Consider the following 23,983-nt stretch of genomic DNA (forward strand, 5'->3'; position numbering starts at 1 on the left):
GGCTGCTTAGGGATAGAGGTGAAGATGGATTTTGTAGTGTCCCTCTTTGATGAAAATAACTCTTTTGCTTGTTCTGGGCCAAGTTGCTGGGTTTAGTATTTCTCTGTAATGATGCTGCCTCCAGAGAGGTTTTATTTTGATTTGGAAGTGTTGGGATGAGGATGCAGCCCTGAGATACTTTAGCCCACACGCAGTTTACACAGCTGTATTATCTGATTCCCCAGGCACCACCAAAGACATTATCTCTTTGGTGATGCAACAGCTAGAAATTGCAGGAAACCTGTGTCACTCATTACTTTCATCTTCCTATAAAAACTGGGGTTTCTTGGAGCCGGTGACTCAGAGAAATCGCCGATTAGTGCAAGATACTGTTCTAGCAGCTGTGGTTTGTTTGCTGCGCTGGCTGAGATGAGCGATGTTGCACTTGGATGCAGGCAGCGGTGCCCGGCTCTTCCCGGGGTGTGCGCCCACCCACGCGTGGGATGGAGATGCTGGATGATGGCCGGTGGTGATCCTTGCCTGGAGAATTGTTTGCAAACCCCCAGGTCTCACCTTTCCTTTCCCTGGGGGTAATGTTGGCATTTTGCAGAAGGATAATGGATTTCTCTTGCTGCCATAAACTGAGTCAGTGGATGAGCCTTCAGCCCCAAAACACCTTGTTCCAGGCCAGCGTTTGTAGCACAAGGTCTCAGCTCTCTCGCTTTCCTCTGAGGGACTCTCACCTTTTCTCTTCATCTCTCCCAGGAGCACACTGACATTTTGTCTGTCCCTGGGAGGTGCTCGTGATTAACTACCTGTTTCACACATATGCAACTCACTTTGAACACGGGTTAAGGTAAACAGGAGCAACATAGGTTTGGTTTGGGCTTGGTGTCCACATGTGGAGCTATTCAGGAAGAGATGTGGCACTTAAATTTACACCCTACTTTAATTAGAAAAACTTGCAAGCCCTGAGAAGCCCTAGATGAGTGCCAGTTTTGTGAAGACTGAGAAAGCAAGTGCCTAAAACAGTGTTCCCTACTCATCACATTGGCACTTCTCGTGACTTGTGCTGATGAGGGAACAGATGAAAGACAAAATCCCAGAGGCTTTCTGGTAGCCATGCAGCTGATTCATTCAGCTAATAAAGATCCAAGGATCTAAACCCTCTAAAACCTTGAAAAGCTGGTTCCCTTATATGAAACAAATCATTACTGAACTCCTGCTGGCGTTAGAGGAAACATCTACATGTGCATAGCACGGGTCTCTCCTGGTTGCACAAATCATGTATACAAAGCGGTGCAATGGGAGCGTGGAGAAAGTTGAGCAGAAAAGCTCACAAAGTAAGCAGTAAATCCTTAGAGCAGTTTGGGAATGTTTAGTACTGGATTATGGCCTGTGTGACATGGCAGTCGGGGTTGGTAGGGCACGTGAACTGATTTCTTGTACCTTGCGAGTGAACAAACAGAGAGGAGGAGAGGGTCAGGATTTTGGAGGAGCCCTTCTGCTTGCAATGGCAAGTCGCTGCCTGGCTGCCCCTCTTGCTCCTGGAGTGCCCCTGTGTCATCTTGGCTGGTTTCTGTAGCGTTTGGGTAACGCTCTGCATTGAGTTTGTGCCAACAGCCCAAACTGTAGCCATTCTGGCCAGCTCGGCACCATCAGCTCAAGGTGGGCTTGTCGCATTCGCAGCTGCGTGTGCTCCATTAACCTTTCTCCCCTGGGACGTAGCAGAATCTTCTTTTTCCCCTCAGAAGGTGTGAAAGCCCCAGGTCTGCTCTGGGAGTCACAGGAGTGCCCGAGCCTGCTGTGCTCCTCTAGCAGCAGTGCAAGCCATGGCCTTTGTAACCAGTGAAGCCATGAAAACGAGCAGATGAAACGAGGAACCAAAACCTCCTGTGCCAAATGGTCTTTGCAAAATGCCTCCCCCCCGGTGTTTCGTAGTGATGCTTTTCCTGTTCGTCTGCTCCCGTTTCAGGTCCTGAGCCACAGGAATGGAAGTGACCCCTCGCCCGTATACTCAGATATTCGCCTCTGCGTCCTCCTGGGGTGCAGAAGCAGTTGTTCTTATCTGCCTGGGTTTTCCAGTGCCTGAAGTGTTAGGTAGTGCCTGGCAGGCACAGATCACTCTAATAACTGTACTGGTTGTTTCTTTGTGAAGTTCATCTTTTTCCTGGTAAAAAGAGATTGATGAATTTGTTTCCATCCTCACCTTAACCAATTCCTCTGCAGGAGCCATTTTTACCCAATTTCCAATGTCTTTTGCTAATACTTGCCTGGCTGCTTGGGTCTGTGCTGCCCTGTGCCAGGAGTCCCGAGGCTGGTCAGTGTTCAAGGTGAGAGTTCCCTCTGTATGTCCTTCACCTGCATCCTCCTTCCTTGAAGAGATAGTGGATTTTGGAAGAGGTTAAATTATGAAAGCTCAGGTCATTCTTCCTGAGCAAAGTAAGAGGTTAGGGAAAGAGGGGTTTGCTGAACTCTGCATTCCTGGAGGATTAAACAGGTTGGGAGAGAAGGAAAGACAATAATTTCTCATCTGCCAGTCAACCATCACATCATGGTCTACTTTAGAGCACCTGCCAGCTCCTGCTGCTAGGTGCGGTGGAGAGGTGCAGAAATACAGGGACAGTAGAAAACTCAGGACATAGTCAACATAAATTTAAAAATTTCCTCTGGAAAAACAAATCACACTTCATTGTTTGTTTGGATCAAGGTTGGGAATTAGTATGGCAGGAGTGGAGAATGGGAAAGGGACAGGGATTGCTTTTATTGCATCAATAATGTAATTTATTCCATAGCCAACCCTTGAAAACCAGTTCTAATCCCCACACAAATCCCTCTGTAGCAACAACAGCAAATCTGCCAGTTCTCCTAATCAAACGCTGATCATTACTGTGGGCCAGAAACCTCAGAGGGAGCAAAGCCAAGGTAAAAGGGTCAGGATCTGGGGGAGGGGACACTCTGAAACCCAAATCAGCTCTGTCTCTGTGATTCAGTGGGCAGATGGGATGTGCCAGAGATGCTACGGGGCCACTATTTTCTTTCCTCCCCGCAAAGTGTTCAGGGGCAGCCAGTGGGGTCCTAAAGAAGTAGAGACATCATTTTCCTGGGGCTATTTAGCAGAAATGCAACCGCAGATAAGAAATGGACCTTCAAGATGTTGCCGTCCATCCTACGTTCCTTCCCCCTTCCCCTTCGTCCACCCAGCAAAGAAGCAGCGATGAGCTGGAGAGCCCCTGCTCGGGCGGTCGCCTGTCTCTGGTCCTGGTTGCCATCAGTAGAAGGGTTGTTGGTGCCTGCAGTCTCTCTGCTGGAGGCTTTGCCTCTGGCCCGTAGGGGACGGGGAGGGAGATGTTTTCATGGAAATCTGTACCTCAACCGTCTTGGCAGCCAAACCTGAAACGGCTCAAGTCTTTTGCCCCCAACTTCATGTTTATGGTCAATCTGAAACTCCACCTGTGATCACCACATGCGTCCTCTGCAAGACTGCAGTAAATTAAAGCACAACAGGGAATTTTAAGAAATACATCCTCTTCCTTCTTGGAGTCAGGTTACATCGACCTCCGAACATCTGGACACAGTGTCTCAGGGCTCCCAGAGGTTCTGCCATATTAAAGGTTCATCTGCCTTTGTTAAATTCCCGGCCTTTTCCCTTCCTTGTTGCCTGCTCTTGATTGAGCATTGCTTTCAGTGTGGCTGGCCATCTATGTAATTGGTATTTTATGTTCAGTATGTAAAAAACACCGTGGAATATCTCTTGCCATGGGTAAACACAGATCCATAACCCATCGCCATTTACTGTGCTCATGGGAGAAGTCTAAGATAAAATACGCTTCTGTTTTTTCAAAAGCCTAAATTCCTTATAAGCTACTGGTTACCAACATCCTAAAAGACTGAAGTATAATGTTCATCTTTTTTTAAAAAAAGCTATTCCCTAGTATTCCCTAGGTAACAAAAATGCATTTGTTGGTATGATGCCCCTTTGCTTTGAAATTCCTTTGCCTGATCTCCAGGTTGCCCTGACAGGCAGGCTTTAATCACCATATCCTGCTCATGGAAATGAAGAGCGCAGAGATGGAAGCAAGTGGGTCCTGCTGCCTCCAACCCTCCGCTGGGTTTTGTTGAGGGACCAGAGCAAGAGAGGGATGCAAAAGCCATCAGGTGGCTGTGCAGGAGCTGCGGTGGCCGGTCCCAGGGTGGTCCACGTGGTCCCTGCTCAGAAGATAATGTTGAACTAGAGCATCTCACAGAAGTCACCCCATCCTCGCTCCCGGGGAGCGGCACATCTCTGTGCTCCCCCCCATAGCACCGCAACCCTTTAGCTGTTGTGCAAAGATCAACGGCCAGAAGGAAAACGCAACTCCAGCTTTTTGCTTTCTGCCTTTCAGGCATAGGCCTCAAGGTTTTAAAGACTTACATATGTGTTTCACTTGATGTGCTCTGAGTATTCCCATTGAAGTTAACTAAGTGGATAAGACTTTGCAGGATTAAAGCCAAATGAGTCCTCACCCACCATGCTGGGAAGTCTCGTTGAAGTGGGTCATTGGAGGGAAAGGAGGAGGAGTCAGTACGGAACTTGCCCCTTTCATTTTATGCTTCTATTTATTTAAAGGATATTTTTTCTAAGACAGCTTGGGGGGAGGAAAAAAAAAGCCCCAGGCTGTGGTGTAACCACCACAGTCAGATGTTGTCATGACTACTAAACAAGAAACCTAATTTATAAAATGAGGAAAAACATATGAATGTGAAATAAAAGAGAAAAAAGAGAGAGACAATCTTAAAATATTAACTATGATGTAGAGAAAAATATAAACAGACACAGTTAGGAAATTCCATAAGGAATATGACTTGTTTAATATTAATCATAAAGGAAAAGATTATGAGAGCTCCAAAGAGTGCCAAATGAAATACTCCACACACATCCACTACTGTGATAAGAGTCCTTGCAGTGGTTTTCCTTGGCTGCTTGGACAGTCAGTGCTCTCGGCCGCGCTCCGGTGGAGATGCCCTGGTCAGAGGATGCTTCAGGGATGTACGTGGCAGTTCTGCTGCTTCTCTCTTCGTGGTGCTTTTTCTGCCTTGCAGTACTGGTGCAGTGTCTGAGTGCAAACCTCCATCCCGTCCATGACAGCCAAAATAAACTGTACTTTTATTTAAAGTATCAGTAAGTTAGGGAAAGTAACTATGTTTGGGGATGCAGAGGGATTTCTGTGAATGGATCAGGTCAGGAATGGATCTGATGTTCCTTAAGCCACAGCTTAATTGTCTTCCAAAGCTGAGGTCGCTGCAGAGAAGTGGCTGGGTGCATCCCCTGAGGTGTGTCTCGGTGGGCTCTGCTCCCTGCTCCTGTCTCCGTAGGTGCCGCGTTGCACTGCTGCTCTTCTTGCCTCGGTCTTGCCATCTGTCCTCTCCTGGGTTTGGAAAGCCCGTGGAGATCCTGAAAGCAAAGCATTAGAGAAGTCCCAGATGTTGATGATTTGATCGTGAACACTCATGAGTTCACAGGCAAGGTCAAAAGAGGGAACCCTGAGGGTCTTCAGGACCAGGCTCACCCACAAGACACCTCCGAGCAGGTACCAAAGGGCTCCTTTGGAGCTCGCTGGGTCCATGATGATACCTTTTGTTGTGCTGGGCTGGCACCCTTATCTGTTTCCTGGTGACAGTGCCCTGATGTGGCCCAGGGACCCATGACCACCAGCACCATGACAGCAGTGGTGCCACCACAAGACGCCAGAAAGGAGCTGCTCTGACCACAATTGCCGATGAGTGAGTACTGGGAAATACCTATGTGGTATCTCGGGTGGAAAATCCTGGGCAGAGCTGTAATTTGCTGCTTCGTTAAACTTCCCTCAGTCATGTCTGAGCTGCTCATGTATCTGTCACGCAGAGATTTCAAGGCTAAAATTGTGCGTTGGGAGATTAATGCCTTGTGGCACGTCCTGTGCTCCATCGTGTAATTTTGCAGCGGTGGGGCTGGCTGCTCGCGGGCCACATTGGACCCGGCTCTCTGTTTGGCACTCTCTTGTAAACATGCTGGTTTACAGAAACCTTAAGGGTTCCTTCTCACTGTCAGAAGAAATTAAGCTACAAAGCAATACTAAAACTACCCGAAACAGCGTCAGACTGAAGTCCGTAGTGTGAAGGTCCAGGATGTAGATGCCCACCCAAGCCAGGACCTTCCAGGGGTTGGACCAGGTTCTCTCCTTGCAGAACTCATCTAGCAGACGTGAGCAGTGCTGCTGCCCCGCTCTCGGCTCACAAAGTGCCTTTCCTCCCGCTCGCCGTCCCGTCCTGCTCTAACCTGGCACCGGCCATTCGCACACAGCCGCGCTGCCAAAGCGCTAATCATGATGCTGACGGTGCAGAGAAACCGGACCACCAAAGCTCCCTGCATCTTTTCCCAGCTCCCTGCATCTTTTCCCAGCTCCGCGCTGGCGTGCAGCAGCCTGGGAGTATTCAGATCCCTGCTCCTTCTGATCGCTGCCATTTCAAACGCCGCTGCAGCAGCACCAGCCGGTGCCAAGCAAGTTCTGGGCTCTTCTGCTCTGTGTCTTGTTCCCCCTCTTCTGTCTTAATGTCACGCCAGCTGTCACCTGGCTCAGAAGAGCTTGTTATTCCACTTTGCTAGATGAGGCTGTTTGAATCACAGACCCAGGCGATACTGAATTTTTGCTCTCTCCGTCTGTTGACAAATCTAATTTGCTGGTGAATAATGAGTAACCTTTTAAAATCAGCCCCATGGCTGATGTTGATGCACTTGGGTTTTGTTGAATGAGTCACACGCTCGCTTTGAAGCGTAGGAACTTACTCACGGACAGGCAGCTGTATTTCATCCTCTACTAGAGATTGTTTTGAGCTGGAAAACCTCAAGCCCCGTGCAGCTTTTTTCCAAGAGTGCATCTCTTCTTGATAACAGTGCAGCTGCCATTAGGTTCTTGTCAACGCAAGGGCTCATTGCGGCGTTCTTGGCCAGCAGTAAGGCTGTCCGGTGACAGCTCTTCCTGGAATATTCTGATATACATATATTTTCATTCTTTTTTCAAGGTTCATCTCATATGTAAGCGATCAGTGCAGCAGCATGAGCAGGGATCTCCTTGCAGCTGTGACCTTGAAAGTGGGTGGCATTTTCTGCTTCCTCTCCGGCATCCTCCGGGATCTACATTTCATGTGATCCCATCTGACACAGGCCAAATCTGTGCTGGGAAAAGTAGTACGATACTACCAGGAAATACCCACTGCACTAACCTCTTTATGGTTGAGATCTTCAAAGCTCCCTGTAGGAGACAGGCTCCTTAGGCAGCTTTTGAAACCGTAATATGCCATGTGTGCAGACAGCTACCTAGGAGATAAATTGCACAAAGTTTATTCTTTTGTATATATCCCTTCAGAGCACCTTATCTTTTCTGTCTTCCTCTGCAAACCTAAATGCAGGGCTTTAGCTTCTTTTAAATGTTTGCTAAAAGGACGCAATCAGTTCCTGTACTGGGGATTGATTTCAGTTTTCTACAGGCAAATAAATGTGCACACGAATGCACAGATAAAATAAAAGCCCCCCCAGCGAGGCTGGAGCAACGCTGAGCATCCTGGTCCTCCTGGGTTCTGCACGTTCTTCCCTGGCTCCATCCCTCCAGCCGTCCTTGGGCATGGTTTGGTCCTGTGTAGAAGGAACTGTTTGGGGAGGAGAGGGCAAGAGCTGAAAGTTCTCCTTTTTTGATCATTTCATAATTTACACCTCGTTCCCATTGTAACCTAAATTACAAGCAAGGCGCCCCAACACTGAAAAGAAACTGCTGCAGATGGCAGCATAGAAATGTGTTCTTTAACACGTTTTGTGTTTTCTTAAGCATATCTGGGTTTGCCCGATGTACATTTCATTTGCTACTTACTCAAGTCCCTGCCACTGACAGCTTGGGGATTGCTAAGCTACCATCTGGGATGTAAGTAAAATGCCTTTTTTTCCGTCTTCTTCTTTTGGCCTCGGAAAATTTAACAAAGGCTTTACGTCCACCGGTTGGGCATTTCATATTTTAAATACACGGTGCAACGTGTCAGCGAGCTGGCCGGTTACATCATATATTTGTCACAATTTTCAACCCATTTTCTGATAGAGTGGAGGGAACGGCTTAGGGTAAGGGCAGCGGGGAGCAGCCAGTGCTTTGCTGCCTGCTGCTAAGGCGCTTCACCAACAGAGATGCTAAAGCAATGGTAACTGTTCTGCACTTTCTTTAGGTTTCTCCTCTTTTCTTTTTATTAAACATAGCATTTCTACTAAACTTTTTACATTCAGTACTTCATTTTTTATCCCTGAGGCTTTTGCAGGCTTTCTTTATTAAAATCAAATGGTAACCAGCCCCAAATAAGGCACCGGATTATTTTTTCTCGGTGCGTTTTCACGCCACAACTGTTTTCTATTTCTCCTGAGCTTGCAGAAGCCCACAGCCGACAGCTCAGGTCCGTGCCCGTACGTGTGTTAGCTCCGAGCGTGCTGCGAGAGGTTGGTTTGGTGGAAAAATCCAGGTCATCCTGGATTTTGAAATACGCCCAGCCTTGGCTTTCAGTGACACTGAGTAGCCAACCCAAGTTAAATATTTTACTGCAGATGTTGCTAAGAGCTTAGAGTTACTGAAATTATGTACTTTAATGAGGCAAAGAAAGTAGCTGCAGAAAGATATAAATCAGAGAAGCCACCAGTGTTTTCCACCATAGTGTCAAGCTGATCAGATGTGACATCCCCTTTACTTTTTCCTTGCATTTTCCTTATGCCTGCGGATGTGGTCGTGTCCTTTCCTTTTAACTTTAAAAGGAAAAGATGAGTTTGAATCTGTGCTGGGATTGAAATGCCCGTGAATTTGGGGAGCGCAGTCCCGATCCAGCTTTTGCAGCTGGCTGCTATGTCTCCACAATTGGTCGAACCAAAACCTTGGATTTGAATTGTTTTGAAAGGGATTCGTAACACAGATCCCATTTCCCTGTGCCAGGCCTGTCTGAGATTTGAGGTACTTAGCCTGCCCATCTAAATTGATTCCAAAGAACATTGTTTTCCCCATACTCTGTCTTTTATACCAATTTAATCCAAATTTTACCAAGACCTGGACAGATACTAGGCAAAAAGTTTGCTATCAGAATAGATTTTTTCTGATGTGTTCTCCTTCTCTAATGGGGTTTGCTCTTATTTTGGCAATTGTTAGATATGTCTAAATATTGTAGAAAAAGTGAATTTCAAAGGAGCCTGCAATGACTGTATGTGGAAAGGGAATTGAAGTATTTTCGCCAGAAGTATTTTAGCATTCCTTCAATCAAGGAATATAAACAGTTCCATGTGACTTCAGACTGATCCAGGATTTGAGAGAGCAGGGTTTAATTCGCATCATTTCTTACAGAGGGAATTTTGAACCCACACGTCTCTTAGTGAAGAATGTCCTAATTAGTAGAGAAAAGGATATTCTGGAAAAAGGGCTTTAACTTTCTAGTCTTAATACTGTTCTACTTTATTATTGATAATTCAATAATCATCTAGCATTTATTACAGTGGAGTTCTGTGCTTTGCCATGTAATTGGTGAGTGAGTTATTGATTTATGCCTGTTGACAGCCTATTCCAGATTGCAATTAAAACAGGATAGACCTCAAACAAGGATTATTGCTACTAGGGTGAAAAATGCTTTTGCTGAATACTTCTTTTCCTGTATGTTAATATCAGGAGATAATGCTTGCTCTGAAGCAGAAATGGCAAATGAAACGGCGTCTGTGGTTTGACCAACTCATGAGTCAAACCACTGGTTTGTCCTTGCAACGTCTGGGTCCTGTTGAAGCTGGTGGGAAAGGCCCCGTGGGGCTGTACGCTGGTCTCAGTCCTCTGAAACCTGCCGTGCCTCAAACCCGTGTACCTTTTGGGAAGGTCCAAGGTGCTATGGACGCCTGCTGAGGCGTTCTTGATCCCTGCTACTGTGGAAAGACAAAGGGCCATAATTTTGCCGCTTGAGTAAGTGACCTACTTTTGGTTTTTTGCACACAACTGAATTCAAAACACCACCATGTGGCAGTGACTTCCCATAGTCCCATATTCCATATTCCTTAGAAGTGTGGACCTAAGGTCCTTTCATTTGAGGGGACCTATAATCTGTCAACATAAAGGCAGTATTTCCTCTGCTGAGGGCTTCCCACGTCCTCGCATCTTCTTAATTCATCCGTCTGACATTCCCTCCTTGTTTCCTATCCACTAGAAGACGAGCCATGTGCTCCATGGCTCACCAAAGGCATCTCCAGGGTGACTCGCAGGCTGCGGACGAGACGTTTGGTGGGCTCTTAAGAATCACAGAATCATTTAGGTTGGAAAAGACCTTTAAGATCATTGAGTCCAACCATCAACCCAATGCCACCACGCCCACTAAACCACCTCCTTACCGAACCTCGCATTACAAACGACCACCGCCCGGGGTGGTTTCGCCGGGATGACCCGCCAGCCAGAGGTCCAGCCACGACCACCTCTCGGCAGCCACCCGGTTTCCCACGGGACGGTCCCTGCCGCGGGTGCACGTCGTCCCGGCTGCTCCCGAAGCGCCGCAGCCCACGGCACCGCAGGTATTTGTCTGTGTCCGCTTCCAGAAGCGCATCCAGCCAACAGCAGAAGCAGCCCGTGTAACTGTTTAGGTTTTTGACAGTTTTATAACCTTAAATTTGCACCTTATGGAAAACTATGACAGTTAATGATTAATTGCCATGTTGGAATTTTTCTTATGATGTCTTAATATCTGAGTATGGAGCAGACCTCAGCAGAGAGGAAAAATAAAAACCTGCAGCAAAATGCTCCCAGAACAACTTGACTAGGCAAATATTGCCCAGTCCAGCTAGTGCTGTCCAAAAGACATGGTTATATTTAGGATTATTTTTTTAAAGCTGTAATACTATTTACTAGGTGTCTAGCTCAAATTGGAAACCGGCTTGAAAGGAAGCTGTGAAACCATTTTTCACGGGTGCGTTCTTCAATCACTTTTCAGTAAAAATGTTGGTTTTGATATTACAGACCAGCTGCTGGTTGTTAACCAAAACAGGCAAGAGCTCATCATTAAATACTGCTGCTGTTGCCCTCTGAGAAGACCTTAATGCTGTGCTAACAAGAAGAAAAAGTAATTCTATCATTTTTTACAGTCAGATAACTGCTTTCAGCTTCTTTGCCGTTGATCTGCCTTATCTTGTGTCTGACTGTCCCCACTGGTGACAGACCTGGTTTCGTAGCTGCTCCACGTTGACGTGCAAGTCGCCCAGCACACGCGTCTCGTTGTGACCGCAGGGGTTGGGAGCTGGCGGCCCGCTGGGGTTTGGGGCTGTGCACGGGGAGAGAGCGGGTGCTCGAGGAGTCCGTAGCCTGATCCTGTTGCTCTTACTACAAGAAGAAAATATCAGACACAGGATGGCGATTGCACTTGTGAGTCACCTCTGCAAGCTCAGATCTGATGGCGTCCCACAAACCAGAACGGTGGTCTTCATCCTGGATGGGAACAGGGTTCCCGGGGAAGGTGCTCAGAGCTGGGTCTGGCCCATGTAATATTTTGATAAATCCACAAATTATGATTGGAAAAAGTCCTTTCCAACCTGCTCTCCCCGTGGAGGAGGCAGATGGAGGGCAGAGCCTGACGTCCCTCCGGAGCACGTGGCATGGGGCTCTTTCCAACATAACCCGTCTTGAGATACCACTGAAGCAGAGCACTTCTGCTGGACTTGAACTCTAAATTTGCTATAAAAGTATTTTTAATGAGCAGGACGGAGCTGGTTAGTGAAACACTTGGACCGTTAATAGATGTAGAAATTTTTTAATGTGCTGTTTGACTTTATTGATGAAATGAGCTAATCGGAACGAGTGCTGCTCTCGCGCCGAGTGAAGAAACCCAGGCACACTTGGGGGGAACAATACTCTGGTTTTCCACAGCGCTCTTGTCCTGTGGATGGATCCTAAAGCGTTTTGCAAACGGCACGTCTGGAGCTCTGTGCCGGCGGTGGGACATCACCGCTCCTCAGCTGTGTGCCGCAGGGAGCAGCTGCCAGGGCTGCAGGGTCCCACCGGGATGCCGGGAAGGGCCGTGGGGCCCTTGGTTGTAACAACCTGACTTGGAGTTTGGGTTGAGGTCTCTGCATCATACTTCTCCCGGCTTCGTAGAAAATTCCATGGTCTCTTTTATGACCATGAGTAATCAGGAACTTGGTTTTACATCCTGTTTCAAAGTCCACACAAGGCCCCATAATTACATGCTAATACGGTTTTCTCGGGACTGAATCGGGGCCAGATCCTGATGTCATGCTGGTACAAACCAACGAGTTAGTTCACTCCGGTAGCTCTGCCTCTTCCTGCTCCACCTCCTCCTGACGGCGACAGTAGTTTTGATGGTGACCTGCCAAGTCTTCTGCTGATGGTTAGTGTTTTGAGTCGGTGCCTCCTGGGGGTTACCTGCCTGCAGGGCTGGTTTGGGTTAGCAGCTAGAATTGTTCCTGAGTTATCCCTGTATGAGCTCAAAAGCTGAAGGTCTGTAGAGAGGGTCTCCCTCACTCTTTTGCCACCCTCTTTTCATGTGCTGACACGTTCTCCATGGAGAAGCTCTCTGTCCCAAAATTGGAGGACTTGGTCTTACCTGGACTTGCCTTCCTCACCTTAAACAGCATCCTCATCTAGGAGGTCTGCCACTGAAATCAACTTTTTGGAGCAAATTGGAGTAAAATCAGGAAGAAATTATCTGAACTTGGTCCTCTAATGTAGGATGCTGCTGAAAAGCTCATTGAGATTTGCTGGTCCATGGAAATGCTCTTTGGCCTTTCATAAAAAAATAAATAAGGTGTTGAAAGGTTTTTGCCATTAAGTGTCTTCGTGACAGCTTCCCCCTTTAGGAAGTAACTTCACCATCAGGGATGGAAAGATGTTGATAATTCAGAGCAGAGTAGCAAAAAATTCCTTCCTTCTGTAAAATTATTCTTTCATTTTATATTGGTTCAACACTTACATAAACAGTCCTTCGGCAGTTATTTAGCCTGTAATATATTAATGTGGAACACTGTAGCCTCTAGCAAGAGTCAACGGATCAAGCAACACCAAGAGGTATTTTACATAACAAAGCTGCAGAGCAGAATAAATGTGTCAAAGTCAGTAATTCGGAGACATATCTCGGCTCTGCAGGAGCAGGACGGGAGGAGTCCGGTTGTGTTTCAGACCCAAAGCGAGCAACCGATCCTAAATTCACCCACAATACTTTGGTAATCGAGTTAGACGTATAAAATTTCCTAGAACAGGAATACTTACTGCAACGTCTTGGGCTACATGATAAAGGAAGGTAAGTTTAACCCTTTTGGTACTGGACTTGCCTCTCATCCCAGTATCCCAACCCCAGTCCTGGGTGGTTCAGAAGGGGCAGCCCGCACCGAGCCGCCGTCCGCCCGTACTTCTCCTGACCGCTCGTCACTGGAGGTCAGGTGGAGTGCTGAAGCGTGAGATTTGGGTTTTTACATATATATATAAAAAAAACCATAATCACTCCACTTTCACTCTCTTGCTTCTCTTTAAAATTTTTTCCATTGAAAATCTGGAAATTCTGCTTATCCATAGAAATGCTCTGCAGTCAAATCCCATAATCTGTGGGAACTACAGTAGGTGGTTCATATAGCTACAAATTAAAAATGAGTAGGGAGTGAGACATTTATATTGCTTCACATTTAGATCAAGAACAAATGTCGGGTATATAACAGGAATGGAAAGGGTTTGGTTCCCTATTGCTTTAGCACAGTTCTGTTTGTAACTTTAGACCTGGTACTCAGACCTGGGGATTGCAAAAGCCTTACAGTGCTATTTGTAATATGTCAAAATCTGACCCAGCTCAAGGACAAATTTTAGTTCAGATTGCTGCATAATTGCTTTTGGGCGTCTATAGTTATTTAATTCCTCAATATTTCTATTCTACATTTGTAAGTTCAGGGGAGTCTGTGACTATACAAGTATTTATAAATATTTTAAATACCGACCTCTGCTTTTCAGGGATAAATATGGGTCTTTTTTAACACAGTTGTTCAAGTCCCTAGCCGTAGCTACTCAGGCAAACAAAACTCTGTATATAGCATGTGAATTATAAATGCTTTGAATTCTAGCTAATTCCTCTGGCTCTAAATGAATCATTTGCATATCTTTGGTCATGTCCGAGTGACCCCTGGCTAACTGGAGGTGCACAGCTCAAGGGCATCTCAAGGTTTATTATTTTCTTATTTCTGTATTAAGTGTGGTAATAGTATGTGGGTTCTCTCCTATCATCTTGTGGGAAGGAAATACTCAGCCTTCGCCTATGAAATCATGGTTTGGATACCAAATTTGGGCTATTTCCTGACTCCACGATATTCCCAGTGAGCTGGGTAGGTGCTTCCACCCTTTTTGGAAACTCAGGGCTGAGGTCTCTGAGGAGCATCCGGGTCTCCTGTGATCAGGTGTTCCCACAGAGAAAGGAGTTCGCTTTCTCTCGTGGGCTGTGTTTTGTAATGTGAATTAAGTTGAGATCACCTAATTGACTGCACATCCAAAAGTAAACCGAAGCCAAGCCACATTCTTCTTTCTCATCTTACCGGCAAAACTGACTTTGCTTCTTTTTCTCCTGGTACTTCCAATAGCTTTCTGAATGTCTGTGGGATTCACAAAACCATTTTATCTGCTGTCTAAAACAGAGCAAGTGGACAGAGGTAATTATTTTCCTATGTATTTTTCTGCACTAAATAGCTCTGCAAAGCAGAGATTAAATCCTCATGCAAATGTTGAATCAAGAAGTTAACAAGAGATTAAATTAATAATAGGGGAAAATTAAATGTTCTTGCTGTTGTCATTTAATGGGAATTTTTTGCCCGTGCCTACAATAACTTTTGGGAAAAACTACATATATAAGTATTTTTCAAACTGAAACCAGATGGGGGAATGATAGCCTGTTTTTCTTTGTGGGAGGCTATGTTTTCATGGTACGCAAGTAACTGGAGGCACATTAAAATCAAATTTGGCTTTTGAGGCTTGTCCTTCCTATCTCTTACAGGAAGGACCAACTTTCGATGTTATGAGTTTCAGCTTGTCCTAAGAGTAAGAGATTCTTTGGCGGTGGGGCCGCAGGTTTCAGGAGAGCAGAGTTAACAACTTAACCAAAACCAAAGCGATGTATGCCTGTTCAGAGAGCGCTGGTATTTTCTTTTTAAAGATCCATCCCAGGCACAGATGGCACCGAGGCTGTGGGTGATGAAGTGTCCCCAACACAGCCGGTAGCGCTTGTGCTTTCAATTCCAGTGGCACCAGTATGCCACCATCTGCCTTTCACCTAGCCTGGCTGCTGGGTGCCCAGAGGAAAACCAGAAAGAGAGCAAGCTGGCAGAGGAACGAGGAGCAATGCTGGGGGACTGGGCAAACAGATTGAGGTAGGCGATGGCAAATCTCCCATTCCCTTGGTGTCATCCGTACCGGGATTTGTCCCCCTCTGCTCAAAGGCATGGCCTGGTTGGGTCATTTCCAAACTCCCGCTTCTTGCCACTGCTTTCCCTGGTAGCTCCGGAGAGCACGGCACATGCGTTCTTGGGTGCTGACCTGGGCTCCTCCTCACATCTGCTCCTTCATAAGGATCCGTTAAATCCATCTTAAAAGTCTGATTTCCTCTTTCCTTGGTGACATGCAAAGTCTGTTGAGGAGCGTTCTAAGTTCTGGTCATCCAGCAGCAGGTCCATCAGGAGGAGGGGGTCTTCGCTGTCCCAGTCGGCAGAGCTGATCACTTGTGGCTCTGGGGATCTGCAGTGAGAAGATCCATGTGGGACCCTGGTACTGCAGTTTTGACAGTGCACAAATGAGCTGGGCTTTTCTTTTCTCCAGCTTTCACTAGCACAGAGTGAGTAAGCGGTTGTTGTATTTTGTGTGCAAGGAAGGCGGTTTACTTTTGGTTTTTCTACATCCTATTTTTTTTAGTTGATAAATTTGGTCTGTGTTTTATCTTGAAATGATTAGTGCCTTTTTTGTAACAGTCATCACTAAAAAGTCACATCTCATGTGGCTGTTGGTATAATTAATACCAGTAACAAAGCAGGATGACCTCAGCCACAAGCAGGGGAGAGCTGCAGAGTACTTAGCTAAGTTAGATCTTTTCAAATCATCTGAGCCTAAGGAAATCTATCCTAGGGCTGTTAAAGAGCTGGTTGTTGAAATCCTGTCAGCGTTAGTGATTATCTTTGAGAATTCGTAGAACATAGGTGAAGTAATGAAAGAACGGAGAAGAGCTAATAAAGTACCTGTCCTCTAAAGAGAGAAAAAAGGAAGAGCCAGGACATTGCAGAGCCATTACTGGAAAACTACTGGGAAAAAATGATGAAAGAGGCCATTTCTAAATACCTCCAAAAGACAAGTGGGATAACTACAGCCATCGTAGTTTTGCCAAGTGCAGACCATGTAAATGCAGTCTTCTTTCCTTCATTGACAAAACAAGGCACATGAATAGAGGATAAACAATATATGCTTTTACTGAGGCTTTTGAAACTGTTTCATGTAAAATATCATAAACAACCCAAGAATATAGGGTCTTAAGTAGGAAATACTGTCTGGTGGACAAAACAGGTTGGAAAGTCTATTCAGCAGTTATCAATGGCTCACTGTCAGAGGGAAGGATTTATCAAGGGGGCTTCCCCAGGGTCTATCTAGGGATATTCAGGGGTTTCATTAACGGTGTCTAATATTAGTAGACCATGCTCAGGTAGAGGGTATTGGCACAGATGATAAGTATTCAGAATAATCTTGACAATGCGATTGAGTCGGTAGGGCTGCACTGTTGCAGAAGGAGCAAACGTCCTACTGGAATATATAAGTTCTTCGTGCTACGAGTATATAAATCCTTCCTGCTCTCTGTCACTGGTAGGGCTAGAGCTAAAAGCTGTGGCTCAGTGTTGGGCATTCCCTTCAGGAAAGATATGTCCCAGCTGGAGAAAATCCAGAGGAGGGTAAGAATAAGCAGAGATGTAGAGACTGGATTCACAAGGCACAGCTGAACCAACTGGGATCATTTAATCCAAAGGAGACCATTACTGGGAGGGAAGAGTCAGTGGACAAAGGACAGTTTTCACCTATATGAAAGGCTATTGCAGATAGAAGAGAACAGTCTTTGATGGCTGTGGGCAGAGAAGGAGTCATGGGATTAAGAATGGTATTAGGAATAATTTAAAGATAATGGAACAGGTAGCCCAGGAAGGCCAGGGACCTGGCTCCATCACCCAACAAGGCTTCTGGGAAGAGTTTAGACAAACACACAAAGGTGCACGTAGAGACAACTCTACCCTGGGGCAGCAGGAAAGACTGGACGGCTTCTTGAGATCTCTTCCAGCCCTCTGCTCCTATGTTTTTCTCTTTAAATAAATTATAGTTCTTCCGGGCACCCCAATTCTGGCTCTTCTGTGCCAGTGGCTCAATATCAGAAAGCTCGAGCGCTGCGTGGTGACCACGTCCCCGTGCTCGGATGGAGTCTGCAAGCTCCAGCCAGCCCTCGACCGCGTTTAAGAGTTTACAGCCCGTTGTTGTTCCTTCTGGACAAATATAGTCTGCTACACAGCATATGAGCTTCTCCTACCTACTGTATGTTTATAACAATCTGTGATTGAAAAAAATAAAAACCAGCCAAACAAAGAAGTCTAACCTGTAAAAAAGTTATGGGTGTAGGTGCCCATTTTCTGACAGAGGGGTTTGGTAACAGTGCAGGGGACAGAAATGTAAGGAATAATTGTTTTTGGGCCTAGAACCAGGAAAGCTACTTTTCCAAATTAATCCAGTGAGAGCCATGAATCCACAGTATTTCATATCACACTTCATAAAACTCCAGTCATAATCCATAAAACTGACATTATTAGATTAAAAACCTCAGTTCCTCCTATAAGGAGCTCGCTCATTAGACATGCTGTAGTTTTATAACCTTAAAGTTCCTACCCAATTACCATGATTAATACTGTGCTTTAATAAAAAATTTTTAAAAATCACCACAGGGGTTGATACCATCTGTTTGTTATAATTGTGCATTTAAATATTGTCCAGCAAGAGAAAGACACTCAGTAAACACAAATCGAGACCAAGGTGGGGAGGGCACAGCCCATCCACCGCAGCAGAGCTCCAGAGGGTGGAGAGAGGAAGATACGGTTGGGTTGCGATTGTGGTCGGAGCACCGAAAGGCCAAGCCTGGCGTGGTGCAAAGGCCAAAATTACCGAGAGATGTGCGCAACGAGCTCTCCTCCTTCCTGCAGCCGACGGGGAAGGAGCAGTGATGCTCTCCGTGCTCTGCCACGCCGGCAGCGCCGGCTCCTGGAGGGGTTTGGTGTCCTCTCCTCCAAACGTGGGTGCGGAGGAGGTCCAGCACCCGCGCACCTGCTTTGCACGTGGGTGAAATAAGACCTTGGGAAGTTTGGTGGCTTACCCCAAAGCACCAGCACCAGCGTCGGGCCTCAGCTTCAGTTCCCAGGGCAGGAGATGAGCGCACGGTGATGTCGGTGGTGTCCCTGTCCATGGCAGGAGGGTTGGAACTAGATGATCTTTAAGGTCCCTTCCAACCCAAACCGTTCTAGGATTCTATGATCTCTGCCCTCACCGCCCTTAGAAATTCATGTTAAATTAAATTTCCCACCAGCTACCAGCGCAACTCCACTTTGCCGGAGCAGGACGCACAGGCTTAGGAGGTTTCACGCAGAAAAGGAAGGCTTTGGGTAAATGTGCGCTGCCTGCCAAGGCAAATACTAGTTTGAATCGCAAAGGATCCACCAGCCCTGGGGGATGCCGCGCTCGCAGGATCAGTGCTGCAGAAGACACCGGTTGCTCAGCTGACAAAGCTTCGCCCTTAATGCTGGCCGGACACATCAATCAAATAACACATATCTCATGCAAAAACGGCCACAAAACCGTTTGCTAGGACAGCCACCCCTCAGCATGTTTGAAAAATCATCTGTTTTCTTGTTAATCGACTTCGAAGCGGGAGTTCCTTTGAGGTTTATTTTTGCAAAGCTGAGGGGCTCACGGTGCTCAGCCCCCCTCGGGCAGGGTATAATTTTAACCCGTGTTTGAATCCGCTGCCGGTACCTGGGCAGCAGTCGCAGCCGCTGGCGCGAGCGTCGAGACTCGGTCAAAATAACTGAAGTTAAAAATGTGTCAGGTTCGTGATTCCACCCACAGACCAGAAAACGCCAAACTTGTATTATTTTTGATTCCCCTGATTTTTAAGGGCTGGTGGAAATAAGATACCTTGCTTCTGACTTCCAAGCAATAAAGAGAGGTGAATCACTACTAAAAAAAAAACTCCCATGGACCACCCAGTTGCTCCGTACAAAGCTGTAAAACGAGCCTCGGCAGAAGTGGCAAAGCGCAGAACTATTTTCTTAATATTACTGCAATTGCACGAGGCAAATCACATCAGAAAAGGATCAGAGTTTCCTAACAAAGCAGCTAAGTGACAAGTGTGTTACTGAGTACAGGCTGATTAATATGCATTCAACTAAATCACATTTGGGTCAAAGGGGGAGCACCAAACCTCAAGTGTAATATGTTATGTTCAAGGACCTAACATGTGTATGTAATTCAGATTTAAATACTTTTTCCCCTCATAATTCTGGATAATTATCCAACTCAGGATAAATAAGTAATTATTTTTTTAACTAAATAATAGTTAGGACTTTTGTTACTTACTGTAATTGGTCAGATCTCTTATTTTTTTAAGATTATGTGACTGTTACTGAAGAGTCCTGCTGGGGTTTTGAAAACTGTAACTTGCAAATCACCGTGTTTTAAAAAATGGTGCCAATCATATAAAATATGAAATGACGTGTTTTTAACATTTATTTGTTGTTGTTTTTAATGACAAAACATACATCTTTTTAACAGAACACTGGCTGAAAGTCCTCAGACCGAAATTGTGCATGTGTTATTGGTGTTTGCATTGTGGAATAGTATTTTGGGAGACCACCTCTTATTTTCGAGCGGGAGAGTAAGCACCACAGTGAGCCTGTTTCAGGGAAGGAGAGGGCACACTGGGTGGGGGCACTCCAGGATAAACCATGGGGAAACTCCAGAGACCAGTGTTTGGGCACGCAGGTATTTTGGGGGGGACTTGTAATTAAGACATTGGATTTGTAATTGGGAGATTTGGGTCCTATTTCAGGTTCTGCTGCAAGACTCCTTATGTGATCCTGAGTGAGGTTCTTTAAGGTGATATCCCCAGAGAGTGTTGCTGAAATAAGAATTAGGTGCCAAAATTCTTCCGCTCTCTGCCTGTAACACAGCTGTAATACATCCTAATTTTGATCTAACTTTGTCCGGTATGTTTAGATTTAGGTTTTTTTCAGGACAGGAACTGTCCTCTTCCCATCTGTTTTGGCAAGTCCAAGCTAAATGGGTCCACGTTGCAATTGGAGCCTCCTCATGTTACGTGAGTATAACAAAATCCTAATAACAACCCCCCGGGTAATGCCCAAAAGCCCTTGAAAACAAATTAAGCGTGCTGCTTGTGAAGTAAGATTGTGGGCTCATTTCTTTGCACCCACCCGTACGGTTGGCCCTGCCGTGGAGACCTTGCTCTTGAGCAAGAGGTCAGAGACCTCTGAGTGAGGTCAAGAGACACCTCTTTAAAAGCCAAGGGCAGCATGAAGAAATATGTAAAAAATATATTGCAGCGTTCCCAGACATCCCAGGATTTAGGCAAAGACTTGCTGTTGTGCGGTCTGTCTTGTGCTGTAGAAGTTTTACCACGATAGTGGCTACGTGATGCGTTACACCGTGGGGTTGATATCTGCCAGTACCTGTCTGAACTTTCATCATCCTGGCCAAGGAGGAGAACCTGCAAGGTTCAGCAAGTTTTCCTCTTTGCTCGGGATGTAGCTTTTTGGTGTTCATTGTGGGGTTTTTGCGTATGTTGGAGAAGGCAGACCCAAAGGTGTGCTTTGCTGTGGGAGTGGGAAGTTTGTGGTGGTCTCCAGCTCGCGAGGAGTTTTCCTGCGTTTGACTTGAGTTCGCTCTTCAAGGCAGCTGGGTTTCCTCCTGAGACCCGCTGTCCTGGGGTGCAGCATGGGCTGGAGGAGCAGCGGAGAACTTCAGCTCTGCCTCTTGGGTCTGTGGTCAGCCCTTCAGCTTCTGCATCTCCTCAGGGCTTCCGAAAGCTTCATCACTTCTTTGCTGAGAGGAGGAGACCGGCAGCAGGGCTGAGGTTAATCTGGCAGGAGCGTGGTCCACGCTGCAGCTCCTCTGCCTGCGGCGGGATGTTGGGGGTGTTTGTGGGTTCGCGCGTTTGGTCTTGCACTGTCTTGAAAGTCTTCCTTGACCACATGTGCTAAAATTGTGAGTAAACAGTTCACGGGAGGATAAAGTTCAGCTGTGTGAATGGAGAAGTGTTCTTTAAATAAAATAATAGTGGTGCCAATCAAGGTTACAGCTTTCAACCCAGCCGGAAGGTGGGGAAGTTCTCATTAGCTGGTCTGAAGGCTGGAAAATAAATGACTTCGTTACATCAGGGCATTATTTTTCGACGTGTAATACATTAAGTCAGCTTTATAACCTTCATTTTTTATGGATAAGATGGTGAGACTATTTTCTTTTTTTTCCTTTTTCCACTTCTTTTGTTTTAACGTGTCTGAGGAACAGCTAGTTAATTAGGGCTAAATCCTAAGTAATGTGACTAATGGGACAAGAATCCAAATCGTCCTCAAAACTCAAATAGTCCCGAACAGACATCAGCTGCTTTTTTCTTCTTGTCTTTGTGTGCATGGATTCCCATATATTGTTTTATGCCAACACGCTAAATCGCTCCTAACGTGTTCCTTTGTGACCGTTGCGATGGCTGGACAGCCCCGGGGAAACCCAGATGTGTCTTCACGGCCACCACCCTGGGGTTGGCTTCATTTGACACGTCATCTTGCTGGCACTGGAGCGAGTTCGCAGCGTCCATTCTGCATCTGCTGCAAGTCTCAGCGTCAGCAAGGTTGAGCTGGCAGCGATCCCTTCTCGGATGAAACATGGAGCAATTAAATGCTTCAGACGCTTTTGGTTAAAAATCACATTGCATGTGAAAGCAAAGCAACATATTTTTGAGTCTGACAGTTCTCAGCATCCTTGGTGGTGTCAGTGCAGCTCGGGCTCCTGCCTTCCAAAGGTTAACGGGCAGATGGGATGAAATTGGGCTGTGTGACACGCGGGATGACGCACCACGGGTTAGGAGCAGAGATGTCTGTGTGATACTGGGAACTGCGTATTTGGAAATTGCTTATGTGTAGGGGTTGTGTCCACAGGTTGGCAAGCACTACCGTGACACCCCGGTGGCAAAGGTAAATGTGGCGTTAAAACACAGCGGGAGGGGTAAGTCTGGTGGAGCGTGAGAAATGTTAGCATCGCTGTACGAGTTCATGGTGGGACCCATCTGATATCCTCCGTACGGTCCTTGTCAGCACCCAGAAAGATTGATTGAACCTTGCGCGGGTTGAGGGCATGGCTGCTGGGATAAGCAGGCAGGGAATTCCTCTGGGAGAGGAGGCCAGAGCAGTTTGGCATGCTTTAAAGTATAAAAGTGGAGAAGAGATGTAACTGTACAAAGAAAACGGGGATCTGTGAACAGGTAAAACACTGGCTTAGAAAAAAATGAGTAAGTATAGACTGGGCTTGAATAAATTTAGGCTAGAAAAACAGAAGTTAAAAACAATGCTTGTGAGAAGCAGAAATTGCTCTGTGTATTCGGGTTTATATGAAGCTCTAATGAAAGGCTCTGGCGGGGGATTTGCATGTACCCTGAGCAGGGGTTTACCTGCACCTTCCCCCTGGCTGACATGTGAACATGGCGAGGAAGTGCCATCTTACAGCTGCAAAATGAAGCCATGTGCTGTGAAGATGTGATTCATGACGAAGGCTAAATGGGCAGTGCCCAAAGACAACCACCTGATGCTCGGTAGGGCTTGTTGGGGAATGGCAAGAAGGTTCCTCATGGTTTTCAAGTCATTGTAAGAGTAAGACAAAAAATAAGGCATGCCTACAAAAAGCCTTTCCCAATGTGTACAGATATTTATGGAGACTCCTCCAAAGGCTCACAGATTTTTCCACTTTCTCTGCCTTACACATGCAAGACAGTCTCCTAAACGGCCAATAAAAGCTAAAATTAAAAAAAAAAAAAAAGCCTCTTAAAAACTGCACACTTCTATATTTAATGCTGCTCTTTAATTAGAAGTTCCAATATTTCCTCCTGAAGGGTTTCAGGAACGTTGCTGTCACAGATACATCGGCATAAGCAGGAAGCAGACGATTCCCCTGGGGCCAAACCGCTGCGCCGTCACCGGGAGCACTATGGAAATCGAGTCACACTATACCCTGGCTGATCTTTCTCCTGCTGAAAGCAAGGGCAGAGCTCGCATTGCAAGCCAGTGGGGTACATTTGGGCTGTAGCCTGGGCAGGGAGGGAAAGGTTTGCCATCACTGTTGCAATCGTGGAAAATCAGCAAAGTACGTGCTAGGGTGCTAAAATCTATCCGGCGTTTCCTTCCCCACGCTTTTCTGTCGTCATTTAAGCAGATGCAACACCTTCTGCTGCTTTCTTTCCCGTTTAGGTGCTTCTGATCATAAGTGGAAACCTGAGTTTTCTCAACTGGCTAACCATCGTGCCCAGCATCGCCTGCTTCGACGACGGCAGCCTGGGGTTCCTCTTCAGCTCCAGGCGAGGAGGGGTGAAGGAGCGGGTGGCAGAGATGCAGCTCAAAGAGGCGGCCGGCGAGCAGCTTCCCCTGGGTGAGTTATTCCCAGAGGGGGAAAACTGGCACAGAGGTGTGTTTGGTGTGCTCATCTCGAAAGCCGTCGTCTCCTCCTGGAGCAAACCTGGGTGGGCAGGGAGATGACTCTGCCCCTGCCTGGTCTCCTCTGGGGTTTGGAGGGTGCCTGGACCTGGTGCTGCGGATGGGGAGCATGAAGGCAGTGGCTGGTTCATGAGGGTCTGCGGGGACATTGCTGCTAAAGGACACGTCCTCCTCGCAGCG

The 23,983-nt window shown here is 46.5% G+C and overlaps 1 protein-coding gene across 1 annotated transcript in view; it reads left to right on the forward strand.

Moving 5' to 3' along the window:
- LMF1 (lipase maturation factor 1) overlaps positions 1–23,983 on the forward strand; it is a 203,670-nt gene that overhangs the window by 151,922 nt on the left and 27,765 nt on the right. The window contains exon 8 of the mRNA XM_010570606.1: positions 23,561–23,726. Coding sequence (XP_010568908.1) covers positions 23,561–23,726 — 166 coding nt within the window. The remainder of the gene's footprint in view (positions 1–23,560; positions 23,727–23,983) is intronic.

Source organism: Haliaeetus leucocephalus, unplaced genomic scaffold (assembly GCF_000737465.1).
Source record: "Haliaeetus leucocephalus isolate CR32 unplaced genomic scaffold, Haliaeetus_leucocephalus-4.0 Scaffold295, whole genome shotgun sequence".
Lineage (NCBI taxonomy): Eukaryota > Metazoa > Chordata > Aves > Accipitriformes > Accipitridae > Haliaeetus > Haliaeetus leucocephalus.